The 17,306-nt window shown below is 36.7% G+C and overlaps 1 protein-coding gene across 1 annotated transcript in view; it reads right to left on the minus strand.

Annotated features, from left to right (window-relative positions):
- Nucleotides 1-12,870: 12,870 nt before the first annotated feature.
- DCP1A (decapping mRNA 1A) overlaps nucleotides 12,871-17,306 on the minus strand; it is a gene marked incomplete at both ends in the record, with an annotated part of 32,067 nt that continues 27,631 nt past the window's right edge. The window contains 3 exons of the mRNA XM_084269408.1: nucleotides 12,871-12,951; nucleotides 14,510-14,728; nucleotides 16,721-16,786. Coding sequence (XP_084125534.1) covers nucleotides 12,871-12,951; nucleotides 14,510-14,728; nucleotides 16,721-16,786 — 366 coding nt within the window. The remainder of the gene's footprint in view (nucleotides 12,952-14,509; nucleotides 14,729-16,720; nucleotides 16,787-17,306) is intronic.

Below are 17,306 nucleotides of genomic sequence, written 5' to 3' on the forward strand. Positions count from 1 at the left end.
GTTTTCAATATAAACTGTTACAACCAGTGAACTAGTGCTATCATTGATTTCAGAAGACACTACCGATGTGCACTATTTACATAAAGGAAACTACACCTTTGTCTTCAAGACTGGAGATTTCAGAAAGGAAGGCTTCTGTATTTACAAAGTATCCATGCTTACTTGGCAAATTGCAGCTAGGAAGTGAAACTCAGAAAGGTAAGAGAAAACTTTATTCCATAAACTAATCACTTCATTGAAGAAAAAACTGACACTGTTGCTTTAGCTTAATGGTTTTCTTAAACCATTCCATCCGTCCTCTTTTGAAAAATCCTTTTAATAAAAAACCTCAGCAGAAAAACTAGACTGGGAATAGGCTATATGCCAGGAAGAAGGAAAAACAGAACCAAACAACCAAACTTGACAGTGGCAAAGTGCAGAGTTCATTTTAGAGAGCACTATACAAAGGTTAGTTGATAGAACTGCCGTTTGCTATGCTCCAATCTATATTCCACTTTAAAATATCTAGGTAGGTCATTTATTTATTTGGTTTCTGTTTCCAGAACACAAATATTTTAATTTCAGTAACATACGTGAAGTGACATGGACAAAAAAGTTGGGGCAGGGAAGAGCCCGATGAGAATTGCATAAGCCTTGGTTTAAATTTAGGAACTGTGAAGACATGGCCTATAATGCCAATGGCAGAGCGCCAAAAACTGAAGTTGCTAATGCACTTCCATGTACATTGTGAAGATCTGCTACTATCTCAAGGTATAGAAAGACATGTCATATACCCTGTAACATGCTATGCCTAAATGACAACTTGGAAATGAAATAATACTTGATAGCTAGAAATTAGCTAGTTGTGTAGGAAATCATAGCTAAGAAAACCTAGTTGAGGACTAGGAAAAAGAACTGCCAGACATGGTGGGGGCAATCAGCAGCCTTTCTTAGCAGCAGATTCCCCACAATATTCCTGCTGAAAACCCCTTTGGTTCGACTTCAACAGCACATGGACTTCTTTTGTCCTGCTGAAGCTATTATGGTCAAAGAAATACATTCAGTAGGGGGACTGTGAAAGATCTCAGGAATTGCAAAACAATTACTGATTTAGGGTTCCTTCTTTTCAGATTTTCAACTATAAAAACTACCTTAACTATTGGAAAAGTAACAGTAAATTCAAACTTGAAGTTCCTCATAAAAGGTCCTTAACTGTCCCTATATATGCTATATACCAGCAAATATCTTGGTAGGGATTTGGCTGTGCCATAGCCTTAAATATGCCTTAAATCAGTCCAATCTCGTAGAGTGAGGGTTACTAATCATTCTGAGCAAGTCACACAGCTTCCCTCCTTTGTCTTTCCTCGCATCCTTTCCATTACCTCTTAGACTTTCTCCAGACAACACTACACTTGATTCTGCTTATAGCCATATGGTCAGAAGGTAAGTCTAAAGTAGCTTGAGCCAGAAGTACCATCATGGATCAAATCTGATCATCCCTGCTTACTGTATTTTGGCTTTGGCTTGCCCTGCAGAGCCATCTCAGAGCTCATGAAGTGTATGTGTTTCAAATAAAGATGAAACAGAAGATTTAGTCTGAAAAAGCAGCTGACATGCCCCAGTCATGGCTGAGTATTCAGTCTGACTGAACAGTCAAGCATTAGTCCAGAGCAGAATTGAAAATCACATACAGTGCAGATATCAAGTCTTCAGCACTGTTTCCTGTGCCATATAGAGCTGCTATACTGGAATCTCCTACCTGCTGATGTAGACGAAGCCACAGAACCATGTTACTAGCATAGCAGCATTTATTAGCTTGAGCTCTGCACTATGCTTACTGATTAAGTGCAGTTGTTTAAATACTGTCTGTATTAGGCAAGTGAATGGCAATTTTACTATCACCCCTGCTATTTAAATGCTCTAGACAGATGTTGTCATCTGGCTCAACCTTGACACAGATAACTTCGTGTCAGTTGAGCAAGGTTAGGCAGGATAATTTGGTCTACCTTAATCTGTAGTTTAGAAGTGGTACATAAAGTAAGTTCTTCAAACGAGGACAAGCAGAAGTGAAATAATGGCTATGATGCCAAACAGCTTTCAGCGTTGACTGAAGATACGTTATAAAAACATGGCTGTATGCCTTTCCATTTTTAGCTGCAGACAATAAGTTTTCAAAAGCTTCTAAAACTAATTTGCATCAAGAAACCAAAAGCTCATTTGTGGGTACTTCATCTTTCTGGATGGCTAGTACTGTCTGTAAACACAGTATAAAAATAACATAATGGAAATAGGTATCATGAGAACATTCCGGTAATTTCTACACTATGTTTTTCCTTCTAATAGAGAAAATTACTCCATGTTTTATGTATATACAGTATGATTAAGATGTAATAATTGTCAGGTTGTTAATGGTTTTCTCTGCATACATCACTGGTAGTGGCAAAGTCAGATAATAGTCAACTACAAGAGTGCAATCACTCTCTACTCCTTAGTCAACATCCTCTGTTTTCCCTGGCAATTCTTTTAAATATACGCTGATTACTGACCTGGCAATTCTTTTAAATATACACTGATTACTGACTAGATCATAGCCTTAATTTTGGTTTTATCAGTCCAGACTGATTTCATTCTTTGACTGAAGAGTAAGGCCTGTGATCAAGTCCCTGTGACTCCAGTGAAGATGCGTCCTAACAAACTGTCTCGAGTACTATAGCAATAGCAATCTTATCAACTGCCTTCTCAGGCTGGACATACGGTGCTTTCTTCTTTTCCCTCCTGTAAGAAAATAAGGGGGGGATGATCTGGATAAGACCAGTATTACTATGGCTCACAACGTCAACTTACTTTGTTTTCTCCATTGTTATCTGGATGGTAGAAAGACTTTAAGATAGACTTAGTTTAGATAATGTCATTGGGAGATTACTACTCACCATCTTTTCCCTGAATCCTCATGCTGCATCACTGAGTGCTTATTTATGGTACTGTGTTGTTGAAACAGCAGCTCGAGCATGCACAGGATGAAATTCCACCTTGTGTTAGTGCCTCCACTTTGATCTGCTGAATGTCATGTTATTTCTGCAACTCTGACCAAGTGTGATAGACTGTAAAGCAATAGCTCAAGTCATGATATACGTTGTGTACAACAGTCAACACCTCTTCCACATTCTTTGCATTTGCCTCTGAAACCACATATAATCTGATTAAAGCAAGGATGCAAATGCATGGACAGTCTTGTTCCAGTATATACAATCACATCTTGTTAGCTTCAACATTAACTACTAGGCAGCTTCTTAAATACATACACAGGACAAATGGATTTTTCCATCCCCTCCTCCACACGTTTCACAGTCAGGGCATTATGTGCAGTTGAAGCATGGAAGCTGAGCTATGACTGTCATTTGCTGAGATACTGCAAAAATGCATTGCTGACATAAGTACATGCAACCCTGTTTACCAGAGCCGGAGCTGCATGCACTCAGCACTGCTGCAGTTCAGGCCATTTAGCTACCATGATGCTATGTGCCAATTTTGCCTTAAAAACTGTTCTCAATAGAAATCCCAAAATCAAAGTCTAGTAAGACTACCGAGTGGTTAGGTAGTTCATTATTCAAGCTGGAGACCTTCAAGGTCAGGCTTGATGAAGCTCTGAGCAATCTGATCTAGTTAAAGGCGTCCTTGCTTACTGCAGTGGGGTTTGACTAGATGACCAATAAAGGTACCTTCCGAACTAATGCATTCTATGATTATTTACAAAACCTAAAGAACAGTGAGCAAAGAAAATGAGTAGAGGGATAGGAGGAGACCAAGGGGCTGTGCAATTGCAGTTTAAACACTGTACAGATTCTAATCTCACCTGTAATCTGTGGATCACTGCTGGCATGCCTGATGTAACCATGTAACACTTCCAGATAGTATACAGGGTTTCATTTCTTTTACAGGGTACCTTAAAAACAAGGTAGGTTATGTGGTGGAACCCAGTAATTGTAATCTGGTGTGTGGGAATACAGTATATTCTCAGAACAAATCTAGTGTTGCAGTTTTTCCACAGTCCATACTGTTGTATCTTACTCAAAATCAATTCTTTTGTCAGCAATAGCAAGTGGTTTTAGTTAAGCACAAGTGCACACTCAAGTAAACACCCTGTGAAAAGAATATTCATCAGGCTGTGAAATAATGATCAGCTCTGCAGTTCCCATTGGAGCATGAAAAACACTTTAAACATCCTTTAGTTTCCATAGAACAGCAGTTGTCTCTGCCACGCAGGCTACAGACAGCTATAACCAGCAACCTGGAAAATGCAAGGTTCTCATGCAGCACCTGATCCAGAAATACCCAGACAGGGAATTCAAGTCACCTTTGAAGTAAGATACAAGAAAAAGATACATGGAGAATATATTCATAGTTCAATGCAGCTATAACCTTCTCCTCAGATACAGCTGACAAAGTAATCTGCAAAAGAAAAAATGATTATGAAAAGCTTTGTATCAGAATAGACCATTTTTGAGCTACAGGCAGCCAAATACTAGATAAAAATAAATTTAAAAACACACTGGTTTTTATATTCCTCTAAATAAAATGCTATTTAGTAAAAAAAAAAGACTGGAAACCAAACACAAATTTGCAAAGTTTCCAAAAGTCTTATGGCAGTTTTATGACACAAAAATTGTTCAGATTAACCCAACTAAATTAAGTTTTATATAAAGAGACTTACGTATCTCTAGCATGTAGGCCATCAGAGAAAAAACAAGCCATTGCATGTCTCATACAGTTCAAAGGAATTTAGGCAGGCATTGGTAATTGCTCTGCTCTTTGAATACTTCTTTAGGGAAGTATTTCTGCAATGCAAAAAAATTTACAATACTTAAACTGAAATTTATAGTGCTAATACAGCAAGGATATTTGGAGTCATTTTATTTAACCAATTGCTAATATTACTTAGAAAATTTTTGCAAATTTACAAACTGAATTTTGACTTGTGATTTCTTCATATTATCTGTTAACACAACTATGAAATACTGATGGAGTATGAGTTTGAGGCACTTGCCCACATGTGTGCTTGAAAGACCTACTGAATACATAAATATTCCTGTCACCTCATTTGCTTTCTCTATGTGATTCTTAATAATATTAATAATCCATCTTCCATAACACACTTCAAACAAGTCAGGAAGTTATTAGTCACTCTTGGCTCTGTAAACACGTTAAATTACTACCTGTATTCAAATAACTGAATTTAGTAAAACCAAACAAAAAAATAGTTAACAATAACTTGTGCTAAGAGAACTATTACCAACAGCAATGCTTTTATCATAGATTGTGTAAATTTAGAAAGAAAGTAGGAGACACAGCTACAACAAGCAAATAAAGCAGGATTTATTTGTGCTGTAGTGTATATGGAAAGAAATATTTTTTCTTCAGCTTGTCCTCTGCAACATGGCAGGCTTTGACTATTCTTGCCCTTTAAAGAACAGCTGCATCAAAAGCCCTTCAAGAAGGGAACTGTTCAAGAATGGATGAGATAGATTTATGCCAAAGCATTCTAATTATGCAGATCATTATGCATCACCAGCACATCCCTCCACATGTACAAAAATACAGTGACTTCAGTTATACATCAAACACATTGTTCAGCTAGTCGCCAGTAATAACATGTAGTTGTTAATGAATAAAAAGTTAAAAAAAATTCAAGTACCTCCCATTTCTGTGCAGCACATCATGAAGAATTGCAAGAGTGATACATACTGCATGGAAACAGGTATAGTAAGATCAGGCCGTCTGTTTTTTCCAGTCTCAAACGAAGCTGCAGACAGAGCTACATCATGGCCCAGGCTCTGTCATTCTGTACCATGCAATCTACATTACTTTCACATACATCTTAGCAGTTGCCATCAGAAAGCTATCTCCATATCTGCACAGTATTGATTCATGTTTATTTCCAACACCTTATTAAATGCACTGTATGAGTTCCCAACCAAGCATTCTGCTTTCTGTAAGGGTTTCCACTGTGGCAGGATTTTCCTGTTCAAACACTGGAAAGCAGGTCTCTCTCCTTGTAACGGGTGGCCTGCACCTTCCATCTTGAAGGTTGCGCCAGGAGTGGGGCTTGCTGTAAACCACAACAGATTCTGCACATATCTCAATCCTGCAGGCTTTAATTTCACCCTTGTATTTCAATTCTTGTGGTAAACTTAAGATAGCAGAAGCTTCCCTTGCAGCAATTTTGTCACAGGGGAGAACTGTTCTGCCCCCCCCCCCCCCCCCCCCCCGAGAACAGAAGCTAATTTATTTATGTTTAAGAAATAAAGATTTATCCATAAATCTGAAGTCTACATGAGCAAGTCAGATGGATAACCTGCTAAGCCTTTCCCATCCCTCTTACTAACCACAAGCAGCAAATCAGGATATGCAAGCCATATGCTCTCTAAATTAACACCACATAGTTTTGCATTTATGAGATAGGCTGGGAAATCTTTGCTCTGTGGATACTCTTAAAGCTTCCTGACTTATTTATGAGGAGAAAAGAAGCACAACTTACGCATTTACATCACATACCTGCAAGTTCTCAAGAAAGGCCTAAGGGTAAGTGCTTTCATTTCAGCCAGCATATAAAGAAAGCTTGTTCTTTTGTGGTTATATTTCCCAAGGTTGATTTTGTAAAATGGAGCTTCTTGAATTTTAAAGAATGGATTGGTAGAAATGGTAGAAATATTTTTAAAGCCCTATTTAAGATGAAAGTTAAATGGCAACTAGGTCTGGAGTAGCCTTATTCTATGTAGCAGATTTTAAAGCTGTAATGCGAGGCCATCAAGCAAAGATAAAAATTAGGTACTGCTATAAATCAATTGACTCTATAAAAAACCCCATACCTGGCAAATTATGTGTGGCTGTCTCAAGAATTAGAGCAGTGAAATCATGCCTTACCAGTGTGTTTTTCAAACTACCCTGAAATACTCTGGATTTTTGTAGGCAAACCACATTTGAGCTTTGGCAATACCTAAAGACAACTTACAGCAGCACAGAAACAAAACTGCAACTTAAATTCCTCCGTGCTTCAGGAAATACCTTCACAGGCCATGCTCACCTCCACAAGATCTACAACATTCCCTTTCACATTTTCTGATGATTCTTCTTGGCTATTACATCCCTTGTTCACTTCTCAGGAATCTTTTACTTACTGGTCCTTTCAATTACATTTTGATATGAGTGCTCTTTCAAAAACACAGCAGCTGTATTCTCTTCAGTGCTCTGTTTTCCCAATGCTTTTTGAACCTAAGTAGGAGTCTCCTAAGAACAATTTTAAGAGGAAGTGAAAAAATTGCTGGGTAACTGACAAGGACAAGCTTTACAGTTAACTGCCGTTATTTCAGTTACAGGTTTATCACTGAATTTTAACACTAAGTTAAAGTTCAGACATAAATCCCTTAGTCATAAAATCTGGAAATGAGAAAAAAGCTGATTCAAACTTTAAGTTTGTATGAAGATAGGAGGAAAAAATTCCACTATTGGGCACAGAAAATAACTTTCAACATTGTTTAACATACAATGTCTAATCTTTTGAATTTCAGATTAGGTCACTAATCTTAGAGAAATTTATCTCAGCTCTACTAAAGGCTGTGTCTAGTGACTGACTGTCTATAAATAAAGAGTTGTATGAATGACAGGTTTCTCATCATCTATACTAATGTTAATCCAGTCAGTATTTTGTGTAGTGACAATGAAGCATAGCTGAATCGTTACCAAATACATGAGCCCACTGACAAAATAATTTGGCCAATGAACATAAGATACAGCTCTCTTTAAACCATTGTAGCCGAGATTGACTTAATGCACTCTCAGAAGACATGACTGTAGGGCATACACTAGCAGGAGAGAAAAGGCAGAAAAGATTTTGGTCTGCATAATTAGTTTTTTTTGTGCAGTGCCCAATTTAGCTATACATAGTAAGTCAGAAGTATTATTTCTAAACCAAAGTGAAGTGCTTCAAAGGAGTAGCAGTAACCAGGAACACTGGTTTCTGTCCAGAGTTAGGAAAAAGTTTAACAGCATCAACAATTAAAAAAAACCCCAAAACTTCACTATTGACCAAACAGAAAACACATCTAACAAAATCTTAAACTAGATTCTAGGCCTTAGGCTGTTCTCACCTTTTCTCAATTATCTTACAGGAAATCCAGGACTTCTGTACTTGCTTTGGATGGTAGTCTTTTATTAGAAAAATCTGCTTTTTTATCAGGGGGAGACAGAGCAGCAAAAAACATTTGGCCTCTCCTGCTGTGCGGAATGCCTTGCAACCTCTAACTGTTATGGGTGGTTAGAATGGAAATAAGAATCTCCCTAAGATTAAGGGACTTTAGCATAAGGCTTTGTTTAATTTCAAGAGCTATTCCAACAGAGCTTCTCAGATAGTTTTCCTCATCAGCTTCCCTACTGTACTATATGAAATTTGGATCAATCAGTTGCAAGACACAAATCAGATAAGACAACAAATGCAATTCCGAAGTCTACAATCAAAAACCAACATTGAATTATCATATGCCATGTCTGGATGGATGAGAGGGGATACCAGAAAGAGGAAGTGATAAGGCAAGACACTAAAACCAGTTACAACTGTACTTTTAAGACAGTGAACTTGTAGCTGCATTTATTAATGTGAAAGGAAAATTGGTCTGCTTATCAAATTGTAAAAGCAAGCCTAGTCACAGCAATACAGAGGATAGCCAGAAGCTACAAGCGACACACTATTCTCAACCACCTTCCAGCAGGCATGCTGCATTTTCTTTAGTGAACAAATTAAGGAGTCCAAGTTTGTTAACTGGCAAATATTAACCATGAATAAAACCTGAACTTACCCTTCTAGCAGGCTACTAGCTCTAGAAATAAAAGGAAACACTGGAAGATTTTAGGAGGTGCTGAAACATTTGTTTTGAAGTTTTATTACAAAAATATATTTGCAAACATACAAAATTTTGGATGAAAAATGCTCATTCTTAAACATTTATGCAATAACTTAGTAACTGCAAACATACATAGGTGCTATAAAATCCATACCATACCAAAAACATTAATGATGCAGTATCTATGTTTATGGACTCAAGATTATTCTCATTCCTGGTTCCAGAAGTCTTTCCTGAAGCCCCTCCCTTCCCCACCATCTTCATGTTGAAAGAACATGCAAATGGGTACAACTGGTGCATCCACAAAAGTGATTAAATTCAGAAATTACTAAAAGCACATAATGTACATTAAAAAAAACTAACCATATGCCCATACACTGAATAGATAAAAATAAATACACCACCAAATTAGAGATACTGCAACTTTTCCAAATTGAAGTGAAAGAAAGATATTGCATCAACATTTTCATAACATTGCCAGACAAAACTGAGGTGATATATATTGCACACATTCCTCCTGTTAAGATACGCTGTACAAAGCAATCCAAATACCTGGCAAAGAGGTGGCTGATTTGTTTAGAATACTTTTCTTACCACGTAGTCCCAAATTAAAGTTGGTTTTCAAAAATATTTCAGAAACTATATCAGTGACTACACATGGCATCATGAGTTTCAGAAATACATCAAAATGAAGCTATCAGAAATGCAAGCAAAAGTAAGATACATCCAGCAGCAAGTGTTTAAATATTATTTGTACACAGAATTAAAGATTCTCTATGAAATCAAGATGAATCAATTTTTTTTTTGCTTTATTCAATCATTCTGCTAATCTTGTTTAATTTGGAGACATATACTGCTAAGTTAACAGCTGTTAGGCACCTATCATACAAACTTTGCATTATTAGGTAACAGCAGATAAAGTCTAACTACAAAACTGGTAACTTTGATTTTCCTGAACAATGCAGCAGCTTTAGATTTTAAAACAGTCTTTGATTAGGTTTGAGTTTGGTGGGGTTTTTTGTTGGTTTTAGTTAAGTGACTTAAAGCTAGCCACAAAACACGTGCTTAGATAACACAATTTGGGGAGTCTAGTCTGAACTAATGATCTTGTAATTCTCAGAATGAATAGGTAAATCCCATTAAGCCAGTAGGTTGTGCTTTGGAATTTTTGTTGTTATTTTTGTTTGGTTTGGTTTTTTGTTTTTAAACAACTTGAAAATGGTCAGTTTCCTGTGATGACCCCATGGTAACTTGCTACACGCTAGTTATCCCTACATGTGGCTAATACTAATCAAGCTCTTCAACAATTCTGGCAATAAGAGATTTGTACAAGAAGTTAAAATAATCAGGAAAAAAGTCAGTATCACAGTCCACGTTAAATGAAACCCCAATGTTCCAATTTTACACTGTACTTGAGCTTACATCTTGCAATGCAACTTTCAATTAGCGAGGTTTATCTGTTAGATCCACTACCCTGGCACTTGTCATAAATCACAGACTGTAACTCTGTGGTGTATTGGATGACACATAGGTTGGTTCCAGTGTCAGTTGGCTACATGTAGGGTGGTTAGAATAAAGGTGCATGTCTCCAAGATGAACAGCCTTGCTTCTTGTAAAAATATCTGCCTAGTAGTTACAATTGCAGCACTGTTTCTCTTCCAAGTAATTTTGAATTTTGGGGCAAGGGGTGAGGAAAGTAAACCCATAACTTATTGCTACATGGACACTAAAAAACCAAAGGACAGCAAGGATTTGCCAACTGTCGATGGGGCTTCCCAGACAGATGGAAACAAGTTATAGATATTCAAAGTAGAGTCGAACTCTTATATTGCTACTCTAAACAGGATTACTTTTGTCAACGGTGACTGAAGACCTCAAAAAACCCTACTGCTACTGTTTCTATAGATCTTTGGATATGACTGCATTTACCAAACAGTACAAATATTCACTATGAGCTTCCAATATTTCTACTCTTAAAATTTTTTATCAAATCTTCTGCTGAAGAAACCTCAAGCTGTCCATAAAAAGTGGGAAGTTATGGACATCATCTTTGATAAATCCAGATAAAAAGCTGCTCCCTATTTGGTTTAGGCTATGAAATTTTGTTTGGAAAAAACTGCTTATTGATTTGTCCTTTTCAGTGATAGTTTTTCTAAAAAATGCTGAAAAAATAACTAGTTTAGACCTTGAATCTAATTTGAGTCTCATTGTTTACGTGTATACAGAGTGTTATAACTCGAATTTACGTAGAAAGTTCCAATCTTCCTTAACAAGGCTGAGTTGATATTGCTGAATTCCAATGCTACCATTAAAGCCAATGTATTTCTTGATGAATGTATACGACATTAGCATCTTTCCCTGAATCTTGCACATTTTTCTATATCATATATTTTAACTGGAAAAACTGAACTCAAAGGCTGAGAAGAGCTTTAAAGAACGCAGGTAGTGCTAAACAAAATATATTTTCCACTTAAGCTATGAAAAAATCTAAAATAGATCAAATACATACAAATGTAAATACTTGTATCTAAAACATACTGATTTGTGAAGAAGTCACAATTAAAGCTCAATTACTAGTTTCCAATGAAATGACCATGCACCTTGACTATATCAACATTAACTAAACCTTAGATATATACATACATATAGGTTGTAAGGAGCCAAACATTTTTTTCTTTGTATTTCAACAGTGCTTGAGGGAGATGAAAGCAGCAGTGCATCACAACTCAACTACAGATTATTTTTTTTACCCAATAAATCAACTTTTCTATTGGAAATGGATTCTTAAAAACTACTACTGCTGGAAAAAAGTTGGGACCTTAAGCCTTACTGATTACCGTTGCATGCCCTTAAGAAATAAATACAAGCCATGGGCAAACCAACACAGCAGTGTAAGAAACTATAATTAGAAGTTTTGTGACTTCAAATGGGAAAGCATCCAGTTAAGATATTAAATTAGTGAACAGTGAGTTACTAAATCATATTTAAAAAAGCAGTAACATTTTAATCAGATAAACTTCAGACTATGAAGTGTGCAATGACAATATGGGGAGAGGACAACAGAAGAGAAGCATGCATTTGTTCCCCATCTGCATAGTTTTCAACACTGCAGTTCCAACACAACTGAGGAATGAAAGCCAACTATGTCATGGTCCATCCTTAAGCCAAAGGGAAAACAAAGTATTGAAGTTACATCAAACACTGCTGAACAGGAAGAGGGTCTTCCAGTCGTGGACTCCTACCTCTAAGTTTAAAACAAGAGAACTTCAACATGCAACAGAACTACACTGTTGCTTAAAAAAAAAAGATACTGAGGATTTTGCATATTTCAGATTTTGCCTTTTTAGAGAAAATGGCCTTACTCACTTGGATACCTGTTTAAATGTCAGCAACACAGAAGCAAACAGGATTAATGGAACACTTAAAAGATGAGTTTAATGTGCATTAGCTAGAGACTGTCAGTGTACTGAGCAAATCACAGTATTAAACATTCTGTTAAAGGTTTAGCTGCAAAGGCCTGGCTTCCAGATCTGCTCCTTCCTCATAGCCCCCACTTAATCACACAGCATTTTGCTTTCCTCTTCCTCAGTGCTCCATACTGGAGCTAGGTTCTCACAACTGAATATTGTTCTGGTGTGTAGTGCACTGTACTATGTGTTTGCTGGTTTAAATAGTATTGAGTCTGTAATCCTTGAACAGTGAATACAACTAGGAATGAAAGCCAGAGCAAACATTCACACATTCACTTAATGCTAGTGAGAGCTCAAATGCCACTTAAGTCCCCTCCCCAGTAAAAACAAAGGTTTGCTGGTGATGATCACAGTGAAAACCTAGATCACTTCTGAGAACATTACTTTCATAAGTATTTAAGGAATAGTCTTTCCCAACAGGTTCAAATTCAAGACATTGAAAACTAAATATTCTTTTAAAAAAATATTAGTTTTATAGACGAGGCATAATTGTTTCTAACGGATATCTTAAGTAGATTTAGCTTCAATTATAGCTTAATGTTGTCTGTATTCTTGGTTAGGACTTGCAAGTAGACTTCATGAATAGTGCTGAGAAAACGGGAATCATTCTGCAGGAAAAAACACATTAGGAAAATAAGTAAAAAGATGCACAAGAAAGTTTAAATTCATGTCATTGAAGCTGTGCATAAGAATTCCTTATAGAACTAACTCTTAACAGTTTAGAGAAAGGAACTAGCTGGGTACCTGTACAAGAGGCAATGCTTTTTGGACAACATACAGACTTTGAACCATGAAGCTAGTAAGATCTCTGAAGAGATCACTAAGCACACTGGATGTTCAAACACACAAACAAACAAACCACTAGGTCACTAGGTCAGCCTCTGCCACATCACTTCATTTCCCTCCAGAGTCCAAGCCTGAGTCTTAAGAGAATTCCATCTTACATACAGACTCCCAAGTAAGTCTGCACAAGTGTCAGAAATGCTATTTGCCTGTGAGACCAGCCTGAAAGGGAGCACATTATACAAGAATTCTCATGTCAAAGCATTAATGGGAAGTGAATTTATTCCATCAATAGACAATATTCAGAGATATTTCACAAGTTTCATTCCTTCAAATGACAAGTTTACAAAACTGATATGTAATCATCTAGTTTGAAGATGTAATATCTTTTTTGCAAGACCTGCACAGCAAGTTTTACATCCCACTTGGAGTGCTGTGTAAGTACTCCCATGCAGGGTATGCCTATTTTGGTCTTCATTCAGCTATCTCTCTATATAAAGAAAAAATTAGAAACAAATATTGACTCTCTAAAGTCACTACAGTGACGAGTTCTTCAGACTACTGGGTGAGAATCAGTGTGTCAAGTCTCTACTGAGAGTAAGACTTTTGGCCGTTGAGTTCACTTGCCAGATTGCCAGACTTACTAGTAAGCTACTTCATGTCTTTGAAGAGAATGAAACCAAACAACCATACACACCAATACACAGAAGGAACAACATGGCAGCCTAGCTGATCTGGTAGTGGCTCTTTTTAGTCCTAACAGCTGTATCAGTGGGAAGAGAAGTTTGCTACTTTTAGACTTCTGCTCTGTGTGTAAGCTCTCTTAACATCAGCATGGAGAGGGCAAAAGAATCGTGAGTTAACAAAGAACTGTCTGTCATTGATGGCAACTTTTCTGTAACATTAGAGGTCAAAAAGATCTCATTGCATGGCTACTCCTAACATCAAAGACTGAATGAAACATAACTGTTTAGTCCAGAACGATAACAAGGTAGCTTCCATTTCAAAGACATGTACTTCAATTAATGATCAGGAGCAGTTCTAGGGAACAGTGTACAGAAAATTTTTCCTTGAAAAATCAGGCACAAAGACAATAAACCCAACCCCCCATCTCCATACCAGGACTTCTACCAGTGCAACCTTTTCATCGTCCACATATGCATGCAGAAGGACACATCCAATGTACAGCCTTGTCCTTCTAAATACTTCACCTCACAACCAAAAGGAGTGAGCTATTCCATGCTGTGCATACAGCGTGGAGTAATCTAAACCTTCTAACAGAAAGGAACCCATTTTTGTAGTGTTTCTGGGCACAGAATTTCTCAGTACTGGCTACTGTACTTGGAACCCCACCCCTCAAATTGATCTCTGTAAAGACAGGACCTTTATTAGATGTATCAGTGCTTCTTGAAGCTGAGACCTACTGAGAACAGTAGGAGGTATAGGCTGAATTTCTGCTGTTCCCAGTGTTAAAGGTGAGGAGGAATTGGCTTTACTCTCCACTTCAGTAGGTTTTGTAGCTGATTGTTGAAAAACACTAGGAGACAAGAGGATTGAAGGCATTACTGTAGTTGTGGCTGTAACAAACTGTGGAGGTGCAACCTGTAAAAAAGCCAGAAAATTAATAAGCACTGTGTCCTTTAAGAATGAATGTTGTTATAAAGGCTGGAGACATGAGCATGAAAATAATAAAATGTAGCCACTATTATTCTGTCAGGTATTAAAAAACAACTTCTACTAATGAAGAAATATCTAGCTACGAATTAGCTAGATATTAGATTAACAACAATAGTAATTCTCATTTTAAAAGCTGAAGTAAGAGTCTTCAATCTTTGTGTATGTAGACTCCTTCCTCCTCATGTGGCTGCTACCATCCAGAATTTTTAGAAACATAACTCAGAATAAGAGATGAGCTTTTCAGCTAAGGAATCCAAGAAGCCTGCCGTTGTTTTGCAAAATATTATTATTTTCCTTAGTTGTTTACTAAGGCTAGTCCTGCTTCTCACTCCTCTGATTCTGTGGTCTGCAACAAATATAATTCGGAGTTAAATATCTCAAAGATTTCAAATTATTTATAAAAACTATAATTAAATTACTGGAGCCCACTGAAATATTCTAAGTATGGGTTTTACTGAGGAGCATCTTCCCACTTCATTCTTCCCCAGGTCTATGTCCATTTCATTACAGAAATCCACACACTACCTTTATCGTTTTTCCTTTTAAACATAAAACTGTGTAGGAAGATTACATTTGCATAAAGCTGACAGGAATAAACACCAGCCTTGAGCCACTCTGACATCTCCTGATACCCACAATTACTGAGTTTGATCTTGCTCAGGCTTCCAGAATCACCAACATGGGGAGGCAGATGAGAAAGAGAATAAACAAGCTAATCTCACTCAAAAGAAAGCAAGACTAAACATGGTAAGTAAAGATATATATTCCTCATGGATAATCAAAAATCTTCAGGATAAAGCCACCAGCAAAGCCATTTAAAGTGAATGCATATGCAACATCAACAACAGAACTACCAAACTGATTTTGTTGTAGTCATAACTGTGAAAACTTTATGGCATGGGATTTCATGTGAAGACATTTTTAAACCAACAAATGCCTTTTACCACAGAACATGCACACGTTCCTTAGAATTGCAACATCCATTCAAAACGCTTATTTAAGTAACTATTTACTGCATCTCAAACAGACTGCAGAGTGTGTCTTACGCCAGGCCAGCAGCTAAAACAGCACCTGACTTTAGGCAGGACTATTTCTACTACCTTCGCTATCAAATCCAGGCATGCTACTAACACTGCTCTCTGCAGTGCAAGCTGGAGCAGAATGGGACAATTCAGATGTGAAAAAAGAGGAGATAGGTAAAGAAAAAATGGAATTAAATTACAGATGATATCCTGAAAAAAACATGTAACAAAAAAAGCAATTAAAAGCAATTCTTGAAGGCTTGACTATTACTATTATTTTAAATACAATTTGAATTTTCACATTGAATAATAGTTCAGAATAATGTCAAAGGCAGTTCTAATAATGTTAAATCTCCATTTAGTTTACTAAAATTTGTTACAAGAACGTTTTTCAGTAGTGAATGCTTGTTATTTTTTTCCAGGTATCTATTTCATATCATAAAAATATCATCTAAGCAAAACCAAAAAAGACATCAAGGCAAGGATTGCATCTTATGTGTCTGGGGAGCTTAAGGTTGGGTTAAGGCTAACAGACCCTACTGCAATTTTATAGCATTAGCATTGCTTGTTACAAGACAAAAAAAAAAAAGAAAAAAAAAAGAGTTCAAATGGTGCAAACCCAATGCAAGACTGCAGATCCAAAAATTTATTTTAATTTCTGCATTAGCATCAACAACAGGAGGCACTGTACAATTAGAAAAAGCACTTACTCCAGGGCAACTCCCCCTTTCTTCAATACAGCTTGGTTTTGCTCCATAAAAGCGCTTTAAATATGGTCAGTGGGCAGTGACTATTGAGATACCAGCTGTTCACCACAGTTGCAAACTCCGCCCCCCCCCATTTTTTGGATTTTTTTAAGAAACCAAACAATTAGCAAAAGTATTTATCCACTTACTTGATTTGTTTTAGACAAGGTCTTTGGCTGTGAAAATACTTCAGATTCTTTGCTTTGTTGTACAGACTAAGTTAAAAAGAAAACATAAGTCACAAGTTAGCATGCACAGCTCTATTTCCAGTAGCTGTTCTCTTATTATGAAAGCACACATGCATGCCCTCATCCCAAATTTCAACACATTTTAGATGCAATTTGAACCATTTTGTAAAACTGAGGTAATCAACAGAAGTTGGAATAAAGATTTGAATTTACATTTTATGCTTTCAATTTACAGGTTTGCTGTAATAGTAGTAACAAAAAACTTCTGAAGCAAGACTATTCGGGTGAAAAACAATCTAAACATGAAAACTGGGAACAAAACAAATGCTACAGAATGAAGAACTCAGAACCTTGTAATTAGTTTGGTAAATTGCTAGTGAGGTTAAATTCAGTATTTTTTCCCCAGGAGTTTTACATAATTGCTTCCACAAAAATTAAATGCTGTTTTTTGCTAGACTTTCACAAGCATTTTATACCTTTACCACCAGCATTTAGATATTTCTTTATTCATATTTCAAGACTATAATGTAATAAATTCAAGTATTAT

The sequence above is a fragment of the Gallinula chloropus genome (genome assembly GCF_964237585.1).
Source record: "Gallinula chloropus genome assembly, chromosome: 12".
Taxonomy (NCBI): domain Eukaryota; kingdom Metazoa; phylum Chordata; class Aves; order Gruiformes; family Rallidae; genus Gallinula; species Gallinula chloropus.